Raw genomic sequence first — 20,977 nt, 5'->3', positions numbered from 1 at the left:
AAGATAAACATATTGTGAATCCAGCCAACATGTCCGATTTTTTTAAATGTTTTACAGCGAAAACAATATATATTTATGTTAGCTCACCACAATAGCCAAACACACAACGCCATTTTTTCACCGCAAACATAGCTTTCACAAAACCCACAAATAGAGATAGAATTAATCACTAACCTTTGAACAACTTCATCAGATGACAGTCTTATAACATCATGTTATACAATACATTTATGTTTTGTTTGAAAATGTGCATATTTATAGCTACAAATCCTGGTTTTACATTGTGAATATGGCGCCAAAATGCACCAAATTGTCCGGAGAAATTTTGGACAGTCACGTAATCTAACCAAAAAACTCATCATAAACTTTGCTAAAAAATACATGTTGTACAGCAAATGAAAGATACACTGGTTCTTAATGCAACCGCTGTGTTAGATTTAAAAAAAAAAAAAACTTTAGTACAAAGCACAGAATGCAATAATCTGAGACAGCGCCCAGCCATTCTCCGCCATGTTGGAGCCAACATATTCCACAAAAATACGAAATAACATCATAAATATTCTCTTACCTTTGATGATCTTCCATCAGAATGCAGTGCAAGGAGTCCTAGTTCCACAATAAGTCGCTGTTTTGTTTTAGAATGTCCATTTCTTCTGTCGAATTAGCAACTTTGGCTAGCATGGTGGCGCTCAAGTGTCCATCAATGTTTGGCGCATGGAACGAAAAATTCAAAAACTGATAATAGAAGTCAAATAAACTGGTCAAACTCAGTTGAGAATCCATCTTTAGTATGTTTTTCTCGTATGTATCCAATAACGTCCCAGACGGAGCATTTCGTCGTGTCTACCTAACGCATTGCAGAAAACAATATGGTGCTCTCTGGTGCGCAGCAAAATACTGCCAATATGGCGGACCTGTCACTCCAAAAGCTCTCATTCGGTCTCACATCAAGCTAGACACCCCATTCAACATTCTACTGCCTGTTGACATCTAGTGGAAGGCATATGAAGTGCATACAGATCCATAAATAAAAGGCAATTGAATAGGCAAGGCCTTACAGAGACCCATTTTCAGAATTTTCACTTCCTGTTTGGAAGTTTGCTGCCAAATGAGTTATGTTTTACTCACAGATATAATTCAAACAGTTTTAGAAACTTCAGAGTGTTTTCTATCCAATAGTAATAATAATATGCATATCGTATGATCTAGAACAGAGTACGAGGCCGTTTAATTTGGGCACGATTTTTTCCCAAAGTGAAAATGGCGCCCCCTAATTCCAAGAGGTTAATGCGCGAGTGAAGTGAGTTTTAAAAAAAATGAACGGAAAGTATGCATCTTAGAAATTAGTTTTCACGTGCAAACTTTATATGAGCGTTTTACTTTGATTGCCCGTTTTGTGCACTAACAATATCCCATCGGGTAGCCTGATTTCAGATGTGTCGTGTACCAAGATGATTAGGGAAATAGTTTTCTTGCGCAGCATGTAGGCTAAATGTTTACATTGAACTATTAGGCCTATATTAATCTGACTTCACAATAATCGTCTGTGCCGGCCGTGTTCCTATTGGTTAGTCACCGGGATTGGCTCGTAGCACCAGCCACACTACGCGATTAAGGCAACAAAATTCGGACACTGCTTGAACTTTGTCAGAGCCTACGATCGCACGTGGCTGCACTTAATCGGCAGACCTTGACCCTGTCAGCCTAAACGAGCCACGACGTCCGACAATCGTTGACGACCTAAGAATTTGCCCACGTTGTGGAAACGTTGTCTGGAATGGCAAAATTGTTGCATAAGATGGCTGAAATCGTTCAGTCTTCAAAAGTCTTAAGGCCGTGGCCACCCTGTGTGTTCATGTGTTTCCTATAGTAGTATAACTCTGTCTCTCTCCTCTCTACCAGTCTGGTAAGGCGGTGGCCACCTTGTCAGCAGAGACCAGTCGTAACCTGCTGCTGTGTTTCCTGTGGGTGATGAAGAACGCTGAGAGGAGTCTGATCCAGCGCTGGACTGTCGACATGCCCTCAGCACAGCTCAACAGACTGCTAGAACTACTCACCATCTGCGTTTCCTGCTTTGAGTACAGGGTAAGAATGTCTGCGACCTGCATGGAGTACATACCTAATTAATTTGTGTAAATATGATGTAAATGTATGTTTTTCTCACTTTGTGTGTGTTGTGCAGGGGAAGCAGAGCAGTGATAAGGTGAGCACCCAGGCCTTACAGAAGTCCCAGCAGGCCAAGATGCAGCTGGAGGACTCCCTACTGAGGGGCATCGGAGCACGGGGGGAAATGATGCGCCGGGTTGGAGGTCAGTCCCACCCACTACTCTCTCTGATTGGTCAGAAGTAGCTACATGCACAGTACACGTCTTCTAAGTACATCTCCTGAAGAGCAGCTGAAAAGGGGAGGATGGTACTCCAAGGCTGCTTTTTGATTTAAACGAGAGCCTGCCTGCCCTCTTATCCCTGACCCTTTGACCCGGACAGGAAGTGACCGCGCAGGTCAGAGAGAGAACCTACGCTGGAGGAAAGACCTGACGCAGTGGAGGCAGACCAACGACAGACAAGACAAGTGAGTTAGACACACACACACACACACACTCACACACACTCACACACACACACACATACACACACACACACACACACACACGGGTACTGACGCAATTCTTGCGAACATGTATTACTCATCTCTCCTGGTAACTATGGAGCAGAAGACCAATTGTCAGGCAGTGTCCTGTGAAGACAAGGTCAAGGAAGAAAACCCATAGAGGCAGAAAGAGGTCTCATCCTTGTGCCTTTTGACCCTCAGAACGAAAGCAGAGCTGGACCAGGAGGCTCTAGTCAGTGGGAATCTGGCTACTGAGTCCAACCTCATTGTCCTGGACCTACTGGAGACCATAGTACAGGTCACAACATCTCTCTCCTTATTGTTTCTCTCTACCTGTTCTTCTTTCTTCGGTCTTTCCTGTTCTCTCTCTCTCTCGCTCTCTCGTTGTGTTGATTGACGACTGCAGACCGACTGTTCTACGAATGGCCTTTAATCCTTAATAACTGCTGATTTATTTGTAGATCAGTCTGTCGCCATATACCCACAATGCTTTACGAATTTGATACTCTCTCGAACACGGCCTGCGTCAGTGTCCTCTCTAGTTCCATTGGCCGACCGTATTCTTTCTCTCACTTGCGGTTGGTTGTCATGACAGTCTGTCTCCCGTGCAGGCTGTTCCGTTGGCCGACTGTAAGGACAGTGTAGTGGGCGGAGCACTGAGGGTGTTGCTACACTGTCTCACCTGCAACCAGAGTACAACCTTCCTGTCTCACTGCTTCAGCACGCTTCGAGCTCTCATCGTCAAGGTAGGGTGTGTGTGTACACACAATATGTAATTGTGTGTTTGTGTGCTGCGCGCGTGTATGTACACTGACAGTGTTGTGTGTAGTTTGGTGACCTGTTGTTCGAAGAGGAAGCCGAGCAGTGTGCCGACCTGTGTCAGAAGGTTCTCCAGTACTGTAGCAGCCACGAGGACGGAAACAGAAGCCAGGCCTGCGCTACCCTATACCTCATCATGAGATGCAGCTTCAACTCGGCCAACGTGAGTACACGCACGCGCGCACACTGATTCCGTCTCATCCGTTTTCCTCTACCACCCTGCTTTAATGTCTTTTCCGTGTCTATTTTGAGCTCAGTGGAGACATTTGCTGAGTGATGTGTTTCTGGGTAGTGAGAAGTGAACAAGGAGATATGTCACTGTCTAACCCCTGTGGCCCTGCCTTTCTGTAAGTAATGTGCGAGTTAGAAAAAGGGAGAGGTGGAGGTGAGAAGGAGACGGCGCGTGGGAGGGAGAGGGAAGGAAAGAAGGTCATCTGAGCTTCTCCCCTCTTGGCACAGTCTCTAATTCAGAGTGAATGGCCTTTACCCCTTCTGTTTCTTCTGTTTTAACCTCACTGGGGTATGTGGGACGGTAGCATCTCACCTCGTCAACAGCCAGTGAAACTGCAGGGCGCCAAATTCAAAACAACAGAAATCCCATAATTAAAATTCCTCAAACATACATGTATTTTACACCATTTTAAAGATACACTTGTTGTAAATCCAGCCACAGTGTCCGATTTCAAAGGGCTTTACGACGAAAGCAAACCAAACGATTATGTTAGGTGAGTGCCTATTCACAGAAAAACACAGCCATTTTTCCAGCCAAAGAGAAGAGTCACAAAAAGCAGAAATATAGATAAAATTAATCATTAACCTTTGATGATCTTCATCAGATGACACTCATAGGACTTCATGTTACACAATACATGTATGTTTTGTTCGGTAAAGTTCATATTTATATCCAAAGATCTCAGTTTACATTGGCGCGTTATGTTCAGTAGTTCCAAAACATCCGTTGATTTTGCAGAGAGCCACATCAATTTACAGAAATAGTCATCATAAATGTTGATGAAAATACAAGTGTTACACATAGAATTTTAGATCCACCTCTCCTTAATGCATCCGCTGTGTCAGATTTCAAAACAACTTTACGGAAAAAGCAAACCATGCAATCTGAGTACGGCGCTCAGGCGACAAATCAACCCAAAGAGATATCCGCCATGTTGGAGTCAACATAAGTCAGAAATGGCATTATAAATATTCACTTACCTTTGATGATCTTCATCAGAATGCACTCCCAGGAATCCCAGTTCCACAATAAATGTTTGTTTTGTTCGATAATGTCCATCATTAATGTCCAAATTCCTCCTTGTTGTTTGCGCGTTCAGTACACAATCTAAACTCACGACGCGCGTGCAAGTCCAGCGGAAAGTACGGACGAAAAGTCCAAAAAGTTCCGTTACAGTCCGTAGAAACATGTCAAACGATGTATAGAATCAATCTTTAGGATGTTTTTAACATAAATCTTCAATAATGTTCCAACCGGAGAATTCCTTTGTCTTCAGAAATGCGGTGGAACGCAGCTAAGTCTCACATGAATGCGCATGGTCAGCTCGTGGCACTCTGGGAGAGACCTTACTCAATCTCCTCTCATTCGACCCCACTTCACAGTAGAAGCATCAAACAAGGTTCTATAGACTGTTGACATCTAGTGGAAGCTTTAGGAAGTGCAACATGACCCCATTTCCACTGTATCTTGGATAAGCAAAGAGTTGAAAACCTACAAACCTCAGATTTCCCACTTCCTGGTTTGATTTTTTCTCAGGTTTTTGCCTGCCATATGAGTTCTGTTATACTCACAGACACCATTCAAACCGTTTTAGAAACTTCAGAGTGTTTTCTATCACAATCTAATAATAATACTAATAATATACATATCCTAGGATCTGGGCCTGAGTAGCTGGCAGTTTACTCTGGGCACGCTTTTCATCCGGACGTGAAAATACTGCCCCCTACCCCAAAGAAGTTAAACAACCTCCATAGCCGTGATGTGAAGGATCTCCTTCACCCACTCTTTGTTTGTTTTCATCCCCCTCACCTTCTCTCCATATCCCATTTAGCATCTAAATAAAACCATGGAGCAGGGGTCATATTCATTAGTGCACACCGTTGCAAAACGTAGCCAAGCGTGTTGCCACAAGTTTCTTATTGGACAAGTTCAGGTTGTCCCCTCCCGGTGTCAGTCCATTTTCTTCAGTTTGGTTCCTAGTGAAAAAGACGAAGGTTTTTCCAGGGAGGACATGGATACGAAGAGAACGAGTGAAAGAGAGGAGGGAGGATGGTGAATGCGAGTTTTTGATGGATTGCCAGGGCACAGTTGAAGTGAGGCCATCTTTCGGGATGATGGTGGAGAGATGGAGAGAGGGTAGGGGAGATGGAGACCGAGTGAGGGGATGACAAATAGTGGAAAGAGAAAGGAGAAGGACTGAGGTCATCGCTCAGAGCCCCCCACACAAGGACAACACGCACACACACATATACACACACACATTGTATCAATGCCAGTGATGGCCGTTTAGGCCCTGGCTCCACATTGGGTTTAACAGAATGGGGCCGTAGAGATGATCCATAGGTGATTATGTCGCAGCTAATGGGAGATCGTTTCCCGCTTTGCTGCTGATGGTGGAGATAGATGGGGTTACACACACACACACACACACACACACACACACACACACACACACACACACACACACACACACAACCATGTCAGGGTTAAGCCTTCCATTACCTGGAGGAGACTGTGACACCCTTAACAACAACTGGACTGACCTAGAAAGAAGGATAGAGAGAGGGACATGACCTGGACAGAGAGGGACATGACCTGGACAGAGAGGGACATGACCTGGACAGAGAGAGGGGGACATATGGCCTGGACAGAGAGAGGGGGACATATGGCCTGGACAGAGAGAGGGGGACATATGGCCTGGACAGAGAGAGGGGGACATATGGCCTGGACAGAGAGAGGGGTACATATGGCCTGGACAGAGAGAGGGGGACATATGGCCTGGACAGAGAGAGGGGGACATATGGACTGGACAGAGAGAGGGGGACATATGGCCTGGACAGAGAGAGGGGGACATATGGCCTGGACAGAGAGAGGGGGACATATGGCCTGGACAGAGAGTGGGGGACATATGGCCTGGACAGAGAGAGGGGGACATATGGCCTGGACAGAGAGAGGGGGACATATGGCCTGGACAGAGAGAGGGGGACATATGGCCTGGACAGAGAGAGGGAGACATATGGCCTGGACAGAGAGAGGGGGACATATGGCCTGGACAGAGAGAGGGGGACATATGGCCTGGACAGAGACACACACAGGTGTGAAAGTAGTAGACCAACAGATAGACACTTAAAGGGGAATATTTACAACCCCAAAGTCTACTTTATTAGCCAATACACAACTGAGCAATGTCATATCATTCTTTAATATGTTCCTTTTATAGCTTGCTTTTATGTGCACAGCCAGCCATGCTAGTAAAACTGTAACGTTAGCCTGTGTTACAGTCCTGAACATCTCTAAAACTAAAAGTGTTGCATTTTGTACGAAGAATTCCAGAAAGTTCTAGACCTCAGCTGAATCTGGTAATGAGTAATGTGGCTGTTGAGCAAGTTGAGGAGACTAAATGACCTTGTTACCTTGGATTGTAAACTGTCATGGTCAAAACAAATGGATCGATGGTTGTAAAGATGGGGGGAGGGGGGGGTCTGTCTGTAATAAAGAGCTGCTCTGCTCTTTAGACGCCACACTCCACACAGCAGGTCCTGCAGCTTCTAGTTTTATCATATCGTGAGTGTTGCCCAGTCATAAGGTCAGGTGCTGCAAAGAAGGACTAGGAAAACTGCAGCTGGCCCAGAACAGAGCGGAACGTCTTGCTCTTCACTGTAATCAGAGGGATAATATCGCAACAGCTAATGGGGATCCTAATAAAATACCTACATACCCTCCACTCCTAAGCCCTGATACTGAGGATGGGCCTCCTCCCTGTCAAATCCACCCCTCAGAAATGACTGTCACAGAGGGCCACATAACAGGTCCCCCGTCTAGCACTAGCCTGAAGACGAGGCGTGATCTGCCTCTCAAAGAGCACCCTATTCCCTATACAGTGCACTCATTTTGACCAGGGCCCAAAGTAGTGCACTACGTATAGGTTGCTATCTGGGATGCAGGCTAGGTCAACCCTAGATGTTCATGTCAGTCCCTCTCCCTCGCTGTGCAGAACTTCTCCCGGGTGAAGATGCAGGTGACCATGTCTCTAGCCTCTCTGGTGGGGAAGTCCGAGGACTTCCATGAGGAGTACCTCCGCAGGTCCCTACGCACCATCCTGGCCTATGCCGAGGAGGACACCGAGATGCAGAACACACCTCTCCCCTCGCAGGTAACACACACGTTCGCACACAGACGGCGGTAATTCACAAACATGTTGATATCGACCCCAGCCCTAGTTTGTGTGTGTGTGTGTGTGTAGGTTGATGAGCTGCTGAGGAACCTGAACAGTATCCTGTCAGACACGGTGAAGATGAGAGAGTTCCAAGAAGACCCAGAGATGCTCATGGATCTCATGTATAGGTACACACAGACACACACACAGACACACACACAGACTCCTGCTTTATGTCTCTGTGGTTTGGTTGTTTCTCCTCTGTTTGTTCCTCACTATGGAAACCATGTGGTAGCAGTTTGTTACAGTGATCTGGGTTTGTGTATGTACAGTAAATACATGCAGGTTGTGTGGGTGTGTGTGTGGGTGTGAATGCATACTCTCTCAGTGCACGGGTCATCTGCTTACATTCTGCATCTGTAAAAGGCCGTTAAAGCTTCAATTCACGTTCGGCTACCTAAAACTGACCGCCAACCCTCCTCAGGGGTTAAGAATTCAGCACCACTCACCCACTTCCTCCCTCCCTCCGTCTCCAGGATAGCAAAGGGTTACCAGACGTCGCCTGACCTGAGGTTGACCTGGCTGCAGAACATGGCGGAGAAACACAAGAACAGGAAGTGTTTTACGGAGTCGGCCATGTGTCTGGTCCACGCTGCAGCCCTGGTGGCTGAATACCTCAGCATGCTGGAGGACCACAAATACCTACCTGTGGGCAGTGTCACCTTTCAGGTGCTGTACACGCACGAACACACAATACTGATTCTGGAATGTTGGTATGTTGACTGTGGCCAGAAGGGGAAACTGTACACTGAAAACATAATACATTGATTGTTTGGCTGCTATCTTGGTTAATCACTTAGTGACAAATGTTTTAGTTAAAAAAAACGCTTTATCAGTAATATTTGATTGGTTGGTTCCCTTTTGGAACACGCTGGATGAGCGATTGGTTGGTTGGTTGATTGATTGATTGACTGGTTGTGCAGAACATCTCTCCCAACGTTCTGGAGGAGTCGGCAGTGTCCGATGACGTCCTGTCCCCAGACGAAGACGGAGTCTGTTCAGGGAGATCCTTCACCACCGGTGGGCTGGTGGTCTTACTGGAGCAGGCGGCAGAACTCTTCAGCCAGGTACGTCACCCACACACACACTGAGGGGAGGACATGCGCATGCTAAATGATGGTACTGCTGCACTTCCATAAACGCACAACAATCGTACACTACGTGGCCAGAAGTATGTGGACACCCTTTTTTTTAAATGGCCTCGACCCCATCGAACTCCTTTGCGATGAATTGGAACGCCGACTGCCAGCCAGGCCTAATCGCCCAACATCAGTGCCCGACCTCACTAACGCTCTTGTGGCTGAATGGAAGCAAGTCCCCGCAGCAATGTTCCAACATCTAGTGGAAATCCTTCCCAGAAGATTGGAAGCTGTTGTAGCAGCAAAGGGGGGGACCAACTCCATGTTAATGCCCGTGATTTTGGAATGACACGTACGACAATCAGGTGTCCGCAAACTTTCGGGCCATGTAGTGTATGTTGTGAGTGTCGTTGCTGTGGTTTTCAGGGTGGTCTTTATGAGGCAGTGAATGAGGTGTACAAGATCGTTATGCCTGTCCTGGAGGCTCACAGAGATTTCCGGGAGCTGGGCTCCGCTCACCACAAACTCCAGAGAGCCTTCGACAACATCATTCAGAAGGTACAGACGGCCGCATGGACTCCCGTTTATGAAGGGCTTACGTCCACAGTACACGTGAAGTGTTTACAATTATGGTGAAATGCTTACAATGAAAATAGCCTTCTTTTTTAAAATGTATTTTTTATTTTTTATACACAATACTGAGTCTCTTTCATGTGTTTGTCTTGTCGTCCCAGGGCCATAAGAGGATGTTTGGGACATATTTCCGAGTGGGGTTTTATGGGGCCAAGTTTGGAGACCTGGACGAACGAGAGTTTGTTTACAAGGAGCCAGGGATCACCCACCTGCCAGAGATATCCCACAGACTGGAGGTGAGAGAGTGTGTGAGGATGTGTGTGTGCGCGCGCCATTGTGTGCATGCTTTTACTGTAAGGATAGAAGTACTGAATCTATTCATATGAGTACCGTATGCACTGCCGTTGTAGAACTTCTACAGTCAGTGTTTTGGAGATGCCCTGGAGATGATCAAAGACTCCAAAGACATAGACCGGAGCAAACTGGACGCCAACAAGGTACAGTACACGACACTAACAAGTCCCGTTTGACTACCTTCTCCGACTTGCATATGTCAAATGATTGCGAAGAACCTTCCCAAACAACAAGATGCATCTCTTCATTTACACCCTCTCTTTCTCTCTCCCTCCCCCCCTCCCCCCCAGGCCTACATCCAGATCACCTACGTGGAGCCCTTCTTTGACGATTATGAGATGAAAAACCGCCTGACCAACTTTGAGAAGAACTTCAACCTGCGGCGCTTCATGTACACCACGCCCTTCACCAAGGCCGGGCGGCCGCGCGGCGAGCTCAGCGAGCAGTACAAGCGGAAGACCATCCTCACCACCATGCACGCCTTTCCCTACGTCAAGACGCGCATCGACGTCATCCAGAAAGAAGAGGTATGCTGGTTGGAACTAAGCGTGCGCGGCTGCTCAGTGCCTGGGTTCCTCTCCGCCTTTTGATCGTTACTGGCTTTTAGGCAAAAAGACTAATGTTTTATCTCTCCAGATCTAACCCGCACCCTCCCCCTTTCATTCTCCTCCCTCTCCCCCTCCTCCCATCTCCAGTTTGACCTGACTCCCATTGAGGTGGCCATCGAGGACATGCAGAAGAAGACCAGGGAGCTAGCAGTAACCACACACAGGGAGCAGCCCGATGCTAAGATGCTCCAGATGCTTCTACAGGGCTCTGTGGGAGCCACCGTCAACCAGGTACCTCCAGCCCACCTGTCTTGGCCCTTAAGAAAGGAGTCTTTTTCCTGCCTCTCGTCTTTTCTCCCCCCGCCCTTGCAGTTTAACATAGAGCTATTGCCGACTTATTGCTGTTACTCAGTTATTGAACGTTACTCCTCGACTCCACACAACAAATAAAGACAAAAAACAAGTGTGAAAAGCCGACTGAAGTGTTTCGCATAGTGTATATAGGTGGCAATCGTTTGTGTTCTCCTGAACCCTCATGAATCGAGAGGAAACGTTCAGTCTTGTAAGTTAACGTGATGATAAACAGCAGGTGGGAGACATGACACATCAAAGAGTCCGGTTCAACCCTAACATCGTTTGTACAGTGCCTCTGCTGATTCGTTTTAAAACCTTAATTCACAACCTCTCCTTTCATGTCTGTGCTAAACACGGAAGCCCTTTGATCCGATGGCTTACAGCTCCCGTCAAACGTTGGCTAAACGCTAGAGTAATGATGTGGTTACAACATCGGGCCCCAGCTTTCTCTTGGATCGTCTAATCTGACAGCAACCCCTGCTTTCACCTGCTGACTGTATACACAACCTTAATGTTCACGCCGTCCATAAACAAACACAGCCCTGGGCCTAATCAGTAGAGAGGCACGGTTCCACTCTATGTCCGTCTATCCGTCTGTCCGTCCAGGCCCTAGCCTAGCACCTCTGCTTAGAATGCTCGTTTGCTATGCCTGGCGTGACCCGGTGTCACGCGAATGTGCAGTGGTTTCATGATGAATAGAAGTTAGAATAACAAGATCTCGGAGAGGGAAAGAATGTGAGCAAAAATGGCTGCTTGTAGGCAGGGTTCGGGGTGACGTTAGCCACACAGCAGGCCAATCACCGTCTCTCATCTGATCTCTTGGCTGAACATCGTGGCCTTTGGACACATTGGCTGTGTCTCATATGGCACCCCGTTCCTTATGGCCTATGAATATATGAAGCTCTGGTCAAAAGTAGTGTCATTTGGGACACGGACATTATTAAGCCTTCTGTTAGGAAGTAGTTTCCTCTACTGAAAGCAAGGCATTCATCATCCACACTCACACACACTTTCTTCCTCCCACTCCTCCCTCTCTCCTTCTTCCTCTTTTATACCAACTTCTTCCTCTGTTTTCCTTCTGTCCTTCGCTCTCTCCCTCTCCCGCTCTCTCCCTCTCCCGCTCTCTCCCTCTCCCGCTCTCTCCCTCTCCCGCTCTCTCCCTCTCTCTCTCCTCGCTCTCCCCTCCCTCCCTCCCGTCTGTCTGTCTGTGTAGGGACCATTGGAGGTGGCCCAGGTCTTTCTGAATGAGATCCCAGCGGACCCCAAGCTCTTCCGTCACCACAACAAGCTGCGCCTGTGTTTCAAAGAGTTCATAATGAGGTGAGAGCCAAACCAAACACCACAGAGAAACCCATGGCTCGCCAGCCAGCCAATGAGAGCTAAGAAACCCTGACTTGCTTTGGCTCCGGTCCGATTCTCTAATCTTTTCCCCAAAGTGTGCACTCGTTATCAGTTCTGGCACGAATACAGTATTTGGTGGAATATACATTTCTGGCGTTAATGGTTTTAGTGGTGTCTTGAAGCACAGACTCTCTAAAATAGTACTGTCGTATGGTGGAAATAGAAAAGGACGCTAAAATAGTACTGTTGCACGGTGGAAATAGAAAAGGACACTAAAATAGTACTGTTGCACGGTGGAAATAGAAAAGGACACTAAAATAGTACTGTCGCACGGTGGAAATAGAAAAGGACACTCTCTAAAATAGTACTGTCGCATGGTGGAAATTGAAAAGGACACTCTCTAAAATAGTACTGTCGCATGGTGGAAATTGAAAAGGACACTAAAATAGTACTGTTGCACGGTGGAAATAGAAAAGGACACTAAAATAGTACTGTCGCACGGTGGAAATAGAAAAGGACACTCTCTAAAATAGTACTGTCGCATGGTGGAAATAGAAAAGGACACTAAAATAGTACTGTCGCATGGTGGAAATAGAAAAGGACACTAAAATAGTACTGTCGCACGGTGGAAATAGAAAAGGACACTAAAATAGTACTGTCGCATGGTGGAAATAGAAAAGGACACTAAAATAGTACTGTCGCACGGTGGAAATAGAAAAGGACACTCTCTAAAATAGTACTGTCGCATGGTGGAAATAGAAAAGGACACTAAAATAGTACTGTCGCATGGTGGAAATAGAAAAGGACACTAAAATAGTACTGTCGCACGGTGGAAATAGAAAAGGACACTCTCTAAAATAGTACTGTCGCATGGTGGAAATTGAAAAGGACACTCTCTAAAATAGTACTGTCGCATGGTGGAAATTGAAAAGGACACTAAAATAGTACTGTCGTATGGTGGAAATAGAAAAGGACACTCTAAAATAGTGCTCTCGCATGGTGGAAATAGAAAAGGACACTAAAATAGTGCTGTCGCATGGTGGAAATTGAAAAGGACACTAAAATAGTGCTGTCGCATGGTGGAAATTGAAAAGGACACTCTAAAATAGTACTGTCGTATGGTGGAAATTGAAAAGGACACTCTAAAATAGTACTGTCGCATGGTGGAAATTGAAAAGGACACTCTAAAATAGTACTGTCGTATGGTGGAAATTGAAAAGGACACTCTAAAATAGTACTGTCGCATGGTGGAAATTGAAAAGGACACTCTAAAATAGTGCTGTCGCATGGTGGAAATTGAAAAGGACACTCTAAAATAGTACTGTCGTATGGTGGAAATAGAAAAGGACACTCTAAAATAGTACTGTCTCATGGTGGAAATAGAAAAGGACACTCTAAAATAGTACTGTCGCATGGTGGAAATAGAAAAGGACACTCTAAAATAGTACTGTCACATGGTGGAAATAGAAAAGGACACTCTCTAAAATAGTACTGTCGCATGGTGGAAATTGAAAAGGACACTAAAATAGTACTGTCGTATGGTGGAAATAGAAAAGGACACTCTAAAATAGTGCTCTCGCATGGTGGAAATAGAAAAGGACACTAAAATAGTGCTGTCGCATGGTGGAAATTGAAAAGGACACTAAAATAGTGCTGTCGCATGGTGGAAATTGAAAAGGACACTAAAATAGTGCTGTCGCATGGTGGAAATTGAAAAGGACACTAAAATAGTACTGTCGCATGGTGGAAATTGAAAAGGACACTCTAAAATAGTACTGTCGTATGGTGGAAATAGAAAAGGACACTCTAAAATAGTACTGTCTCATGGTGGAAATAGAAAAGGACACTAAAATAGTACTGTCGCATGGTGGAAATAGAAAAGGACACTCTAAAATAGTACTGTCACATGGTGGAAATAGAAAAGGACACTCTAAAATAGTACTGTCGTATGGTGGAAATAGAAAAGGACACTCTAAAATAGTACTGTCGCACGGTGGAAATAGAAAAGGACACTAAAATAGTACTCTCACGGTGGAAATAGAAAAGGACACTCTAAAATAGTACTGTCGCACGGTGGAAATAGAAAAGGACACTCTAAAATAGTACTGTCGCACGGTGGAAATAGAAAAGCAAGCGAATGACAGTAAAACCAGCTACTGTATGCACACACAGCATCTCAGTCTTGGTAATGTGTTATTACTGGAATACATTCATAGATGATACTAAAGGAAGCTAGACAGGTAACTAAAACATGATTTAATACAACACAACAAGGTATTTTATTTCCCGTTGGGCATATGAATAGAAGTTGTTTTCCCTTTAATATCATTCAGCTGCATTTGGTTTTGAATGGAACAGAAAAGTTTTATTGTTCCCTGGGGAGTTAAATTTTATTTAGAATATTTTACAAATAATTTAAACCAACCGTCTAAACGAATGAGGCAGGCGATGTGGTTATTTGGTCCAGGGTGTGTGTCTGTGTGCCTCTCGTGGGAACGTATCGTTTGCCTCCGAAAGGTGGCTTTCATTTTGGAACCCTCATGCCACATTCCAACTGCCTTGATTCCTGCAAGCAGGCTGGCAAATATTTACCATCATTTCAAAAATGTTTATTTTCTTCCATAATCCATGCAAGCTGGCACGAGCTCCTTATAGTATCCACTCAGCATCCTGCTATTTGCGCTGGAAGGGCGATGGCTGCTAGCTACAGTAGTAGCTACACATCAGCACATTGGAGCACATTTTCCCACGTCTTTCCAGCAGTCCCTATGCATTTACCGTATACTGTTAGATTACATTTTCCGTATTACTCGCACTAAAAGGGAGAGATAAGTGCAACCATGTGTTTTTTTTTTTTTTTAAGCATCCTCGTCTTTCCATTTCCCTATGCCTCGTTTTGTCTGTCGCCCGTTACGCATGTTGTAATTGTGAATGCAGGCATGACCCTGTTCTCTGAAATGAGGTTCAACCTCAGGCTAGTTTGTTTGGTCATCGGTCACTCTACTCCCTGCCACTCTCAGCACAGTACTACAAGACTCATTTCTTCCTCGAGCATTCCTGTAGTAAAGAGGCAAGGCTCAGAGAAAGCCCAAATCAAATACAGATGGACACACAGGGGTTGTTTTAATAAGGTGAAAACATTTATACATTTCAATGTGAACAGATTTGGGGTCAAATCCATGTCAGTCACATTGTTAGCTCAGGAAATGAACCGGAATCCGTTTTATAGAAAATAAGGAAATTAAATGAATTTACTCTGACAAATAATAAGAAAGTCCTCGATAAAGATCACTGACCTTTTTCAGGAGGAGATGAGAGGAGACTATTGAGAGACAGCCTACAGTATGTCTTTTTCCCGCCTGTTCGTCTGTAGGTGTGGTGAGGCTGTGGAGAAGAACAAGCACCTGATCACGATGGACCAGAAGGAGTACCAGCAGGAGCTGAAGAAGAACTACAACCGTCTGAGAGAGAACCTGCGGCCCATGCTGGAGAGGAAGATACCCGAGCTCTACAAACCCATCATCAAACCACGCTTGGAGAACAGGTAACTAGTGCTGCGAGGGTTGACTCCTAACCCGCAGTCCCTGTGGTTGTATCTGTGGGGCGGACGGGTTTAGGGTCTTGAAATATTGTGTGGATGAAGGGCGAGTGGGTAGCGGTCGGTTGAGTAAAGATATAAAAAAATCTAAATTGTATAATTCTTGTGTAGGCTAGGTTTACATTTTCCGTTAATTATTTTTGGGCTATGCCATTAGTGCATAAATCTAAGCGTTAGGGCCTAATTTACGCGTGCCAAATAACCTACATACCAATTGCGAAACCGCTTTTGGGAACAGGCAGAAAAAGTGAACATTGATCCACTGAGGCAAAAAAGACAACTTAAAGCTGCAAAATGGAGAGTTGAAAATAAAGAGAAGGGGGGGCCAGAAAGGTAATGTTTGGGAAAGATTTGGTGACGTGGTAAAAGAGGATGATGGCAGTGCTGGCTATGTTATGTATTGATTGTGAGCCGCTATACAAATACCACAGTCACAAGACGGGGACTTCAAATAGGTCTAAGGCACGTCAAGGTGTAGTCTACTGTTCAGATGGGTTAAATGGAAACTGAAATCTGGACACTGACTGTAGGTCTATAACCTCTCACATAGAACTCCTGCAGAATTAAGCATTTATTGCAGTAAAATGATACACCAAAAACATTTTGACTCGGGAACAGGAGGGGAGAAATAAGATTTCTTTCTTTCAGCATTTTGAGAGAATGTGCATTTGGGGATCGTATGTAGAGGTGCCATCATTATCAAAAAATCTGATAAGATTTCAGTTCGGCCTGGATGCATATTTTATGTGGCTTGAAATACTATCAGAAACATGTTGGGTCGTCTTCACAGCTTAGTATTTCCTTACAATCAATCAAACTGATGTCATTTGGAGATTTTAAACAGAAAATCTTTCAAATTTTTGGGGTTAGTTATTGGATTTTCTCCCCGGTCGCTAAAAGTCTCTGCTCCGCGAAAGAAGCAGAGATGACAGAGCACTTTACCGATGTCAACTAAATTGAAGCATTCATTCAATGATTTATGACATTATTCTGGTGAGCAATGGTTTATTTAGTCTTCAAGGCCCCATATAATGACAGAAGAAAAGCTGCATATATCTAATTACAGACTAAGTTGACTAACAAATAGCCTACCAAAATATCGGAAAATACAGTATAAGCAGAAACATAGCTACACTGAACAAAATTATAAATGCAACATGTAAAGTGTTGGTCTCATGTTTCATGAACTGAAATTAAAAAAGTCCCTGAAATATTCCAAATGCACAAAAAGCTTATTTCGCTAAAATGTTGTGCACAAATGTGTTTACATACCTGTTAGTGAGCACTTTTCATTTGTGAAGATAATCCATTGACCTGACAGGTGTGGCATATCAAGAAGCTGAATAAACAGCATGATCATTACACAGGTGCACCTTGTGCTGGGGACAATAAAATACCACTTTAAAATGTGCAGTTTTGTCACAAAACGCAATGCCACAGATGTCTCAAGTTTGCAATTGGCATGCTTAATACAGAAATGTCCACCAGAGCTGTTGCCAGAAAATTGAATGTCAATTTCTCTACCATAAGCTGCCTTCAACGTCGTTTTAGAGAATTTGGCAGGACGTCCAACCAGCCTCACAACCACAGAACACGTGTAACCACACCACCACATCCGGATTCTTCACCTGCAGGATTGTCTGAGGGGGTGTGGGGGGGAGGAGAGTGCTGAGGAGTGTTTCTGTCTGTAATAAAGCCCATTTGTGGCAAAAACCTATTTCTCATTGGCTGGGCTTGGCTCCCATTGTGGGTGGGCCTGGCTGCCAAGTGGGTGGGTCTATGCCCTCCAAGGCCCACCCATAGCTGCACCCCAGCCCAGTCATGTGAAATCGATAGATTAGGGCCTAATGAATTTATTTTTAATTCACTGATTTCCTAATATGAACTGTAACTCAGCAAAATCTTAGAAATTGTTGCATGTTGTGTTTTATATTTTTGTTCAATATATATTAGGCATCAGTAACAGTGAACCCGTTGTTCAAAAATTGTTCTGCCGTCTCTGACTGCAGCCTACAGCGCATTTTTCTTTGTTTTGTGGTAAAATGTTTTTTTGTTTAGTAATAATAATTCCCAGCAAACATGAATACATGCATACAAAACACCCCCCATCCCAGTCCCGCCACGCCCGAGGACCTAAGGGATACAATTAAATAAACATGCATGGTTCAAAATAAAAATGACTAAAATTACAAAAATCTAAGCAGCACATATACATCATGAAGTGTTTCAGCAGCAAGAAGCCATTGGTTCAAAGTGCCTTCTTTAGCTCCATGACAGCTCCGTATGAATTACATCCCAAAAATGGAGGATCCATTGACGGATAGAGAGTGAGTGTGGATGCTTCCATTGAACTGCAACTAAAACATTGAGCCATACCTGGAAGATCTCTTTACCATAAAGTATCAAGAGGAAGAGGTTTATAAGAAGTAGAATTTTTGGTACATTTTGGAAACTAGACCCTTTGTTAAACTCAATCTGTAGGATGTAGCATCAAAGCTGACTTCCAAAGTACGCCATGAGCCCTGAGGGCAGACCTAAGCTGTAAATAAAAGAAAAATGATAAGGCAGGTCGATTTAAAACTGTCTTTTAAGATCTTGGAATGAACAAAGTCCCTCATGCCACTTAAATATCACTTACTACACAAATTCTCTATCCTTATTTTTGAACAGATACCTGTGGGCCCTGGTCAAAAGTAGTGCACTATATAAGGTCTAGGGTTCCATTTGGAACACTATCGATACCTGAATCTGTTTCATAAGAATGCTTAATTTAATTGAATGTTCATCCTACCAACAGTGCGGTTTGCTTCTGTCTGAATGTGACAGTTACTGTGTGTTATTTTTTTAATGTTGCCTATTCCACCATGCAGATGTAATTAAACAGTCACCGCCTCTCCTCCTTTCCCTCTATGCTGTCCCCTTCAAAGAGATTCCATTAAACGACTCAGTTTCCGCAGAGCACCGGAGGAAAACTCCTGAGAAGGACAGATTTATCTATCTGAGAGAATCTCCAGAGGCCGGAGAAGAAAGGATGTTGTAAAAGTAGAAAAAGAGAAGGGAGCTAGCAGTCCTCATTCACCGTGGAAGAGCAGTACACACATGGTTACACAATGGAGGACTTACAATCATGTCTGAATCAACACAACATTGCAATACATTGTCATTGCTTGATGTTTCTTCTTTTTTTGCAAGAAGCACAAATACGTTGTGTGAGACCATAATGAGCACATTACCTAGCAGGTAATTTTCATGGACAGAGTTCCAACCCTGCAGCGTTGCAGTTCTTGGCGCACTCAAACGGGTGCGCCTGGTACCCACTACCATAACCTGTTCAAAAATGTGTCTTGACCATTCACCCTCTGAATGGCACAATTACACAATCATGCACACTGATTGAAGTGGATTTAACAAGTGACATCCATAAGGGATCATAGCTTTTACCTGGATTGAATTTATCAGTCTATGTCATGGACAGAGTTCCAAGTGTTTTGTACACACTCAGTATATATATACAGTGCCAGTCAAAAGTTTGGACATGCCAATTCAACACTATGAAATAACACATGGAATCATGTAGTAACCAAAAAAGTGTTAAACAAATCAAATATATTTTAGATTCTTCAAAGTTGCCACCCTGATGACAGCTTTGCACACTTTTGTTATTCTCTCAACCAGCTTCACCTGGAATGCTTTTCCAACAGTTTTGAAGGAGTTCCCACATATGCTGAGCACTTGTTGGCTGCTTTTCCTTCACTCTGGGGTCCAACTCATCCCAAACCATCTCAAATGGGTTGAGGTCGTGTGATTGTGGAGGCGAGGTTATCTGATGCAGTACTCCATCACTCTCCTTCTTGGTCAAATAGCCCTTACACAGCCTGGAGGTGTGTTGGGTCATTGTCCTGTTGAAAAACAAATGATAGCACTTGATGGTTTTTGCGACTGCACTTGAAGAAACTTTCAAAGTTCTTGAAATGTTCCAGATTGACTGATCTTCATGTCTTAAAGTAATGATTGACTGTCATTTCTATGCTTATTTGAGCTGTTCTTGACATAATATGGACTTGGTCTTTTATTAAATAGTGCTATCTTCTGTATACCACACCTACCTTGTCACAACACAACTGATTGGCTCAAATGTATTAAGAAGGAAAGAAATTCCACAATTAACCTTAAACAAGGCACACCTGTTAATTGAAATGCATTCCAGGTGACTACTTCATGAAGCTGGTTGAGAGAATGTCAAGAGTGTGCAAAGCTGTCATCAAGGCAAAGGGTGGCTACTTTGAAGAATCTCAAATATAAAATATATTTTAATTTAACACTTTTTTTGGTTACTACATGATTCCATATGTGGTATTTCATAGTTTTTGATGTCTTCACTATTATTCTACAATGTAGAAGATAGTAAAAATAAAGAAAAACCCTGGAATGAGTGTGTCCAAACTTTTGACTGGTACTATATACAGTTGAAGTCGGAAGTTTACATACACTTAGGTTGGAGTCATTAAAACTAGTTTTTCAACCACTTCAAATTTCTTGTAAACAAGCTATAGATTTGGCAAGTCGGTTAGGACATCTACTTTGTGCATGACACAAGTAATTTTTCCAACAATTGTTTACAGACAGATTATTTCACTTATAATTCACTGTATCACAATTCCAGTGGGTCAGAAGTCAAAGTTGACTGTGCCTTTAAACAGCTTGGAAAATTCCAGAAAATTATGTCATGGCTTTAGAAGCTTCTGATAGGCTAATTGACATAATTTGCGTCAATTGGAGGTGTACCTGTGGATGTATTTCAAGGCCTACCTTCAAACTCAGTGCCTCTTTGCTTGACATCATGGGAAAATCAAAAGAAATCAGCCAAGACTTCAGAAAAATAATTGTAGACCTCCACAAGTCTGGTTCATACTTGGGAGCAATTTCCAAATGCCTGAAGGTACCATGTTCATCTGTACAAACAATAGTACGCAAGTATAAACACCATGGGACCACGCAGCCGTCATACCGCTCAGGAAGGAGACGTGTTCTGTCTCCTAGAGATGAACGTACTTTGGTGCGAAAAGTGACAATCCCAGAACAACAGCAAAGGACCTTGTGAAGATACTGGAGGAAACGGGTACAAAAATATGTATATCCACAGTAAAACGAGTCCTATATCGACATAACCTGAAAGGCCGCTCAGCAAGGAAGAAGCCACTGCTCCAAAACTGCCATAAAATGCCAGACTATGGTTTGCAACTGCACGTGGA

At 44.1% G+C, this 20,977-nt stretch overlaps 1 protein-coding gene across 1 annotated transcript in view; it reads left to right on the top strand.

The window, feature by feature from the left end:
- dock8 (dedicator of cytokinesis 8) overlaps nt 1–19,317 on the top strand; it is a 78,112-nt gene extending 58,795 nt beyond the window's left edge. Inside the window, exons 28-45 of the mRNA XM_038998649.1 lie at nt 1,903–2,085; nt 2,183–2,309; nt 2,488–2,572; nt 2,813–2,909; nt 3,223–3,357; nt 3,441–3,593; nt 7,657–7,815; nt 7,906–8,006; nt 8,355–8,547; nt 8,802–8,945; nt 9,384–9,515; nt 9,692–9,826; nt 9,941–10,027; nt 10,175–10,411; nt 10,580–10,723; nt 12,000–12,106; nt 15,501–15,671; nt 18,653–19,317. Coding sequence (XP_038854577.1) covers nt 1,903–2,085; nt 2,183–2,309; nt 2,488–2,572; nt 2,813–2,909; nt 3,223–3,357; nt 3,441–3,593; nt 7,657–7,815; nt 7,906–8,006; nt 8,355–8,547; nt 8,802–8,945; nt 9,384–9,515; nt 9,692–9,826; nt 9,941–10,027; nt 10,175–10,411; nt 10,580–10,723; nt 12,000–12,106; nt 15,501–15,671; nt 18,653–18,704 — 2,442 coding nt within the window. The 3' untranslated portion in view covers nt 18,705–19,317. The remainder of the gene's footprint in view (nt 1–1,902; nt 2,086–2,182; nt 2,310–2,487; nt 2,573–2,812; nt 2,910–3,222; nt 3,358–3,440; nt 3,594–7,656; nt 7,816–7,905; nt 8,007–8,354; nt 8,548–8,801; nt 8,946–9,383; nt 9,516–9,691; nt 9,827–9,940; nt 10,028–10,174; nt 10,412–10,579; nt 10,724–11,999; nt 12,107–15,500; nt 15,672–18,652) is intronic.
- The last annotated feature ends 1,660 nt before the right edge of the window (nt 19,318–20,977 follow it).

The sequence above is a fragment of the Salvelinus namaycush genome, chromosome 1 (genome assembly GCF_016432855.1).
Source record: "Salvelinus namaycush isolate Seneca chromosome 1, SaNama_1.0, whole genome shotgun sequence".
In the NCBI taxonomy this organism is placed as follows: domain Eukaryota; kingdom Metazoa; phylum Chordata; class Actinopteri; order Salmoniformes; family Salmonidae; genus Salvelinus; species Salvelinus namaycush.
Note: the sequence above shows the minus strand (reverse complement) of the source record. Positions and strands in the feature narration are given on the sequence as shown.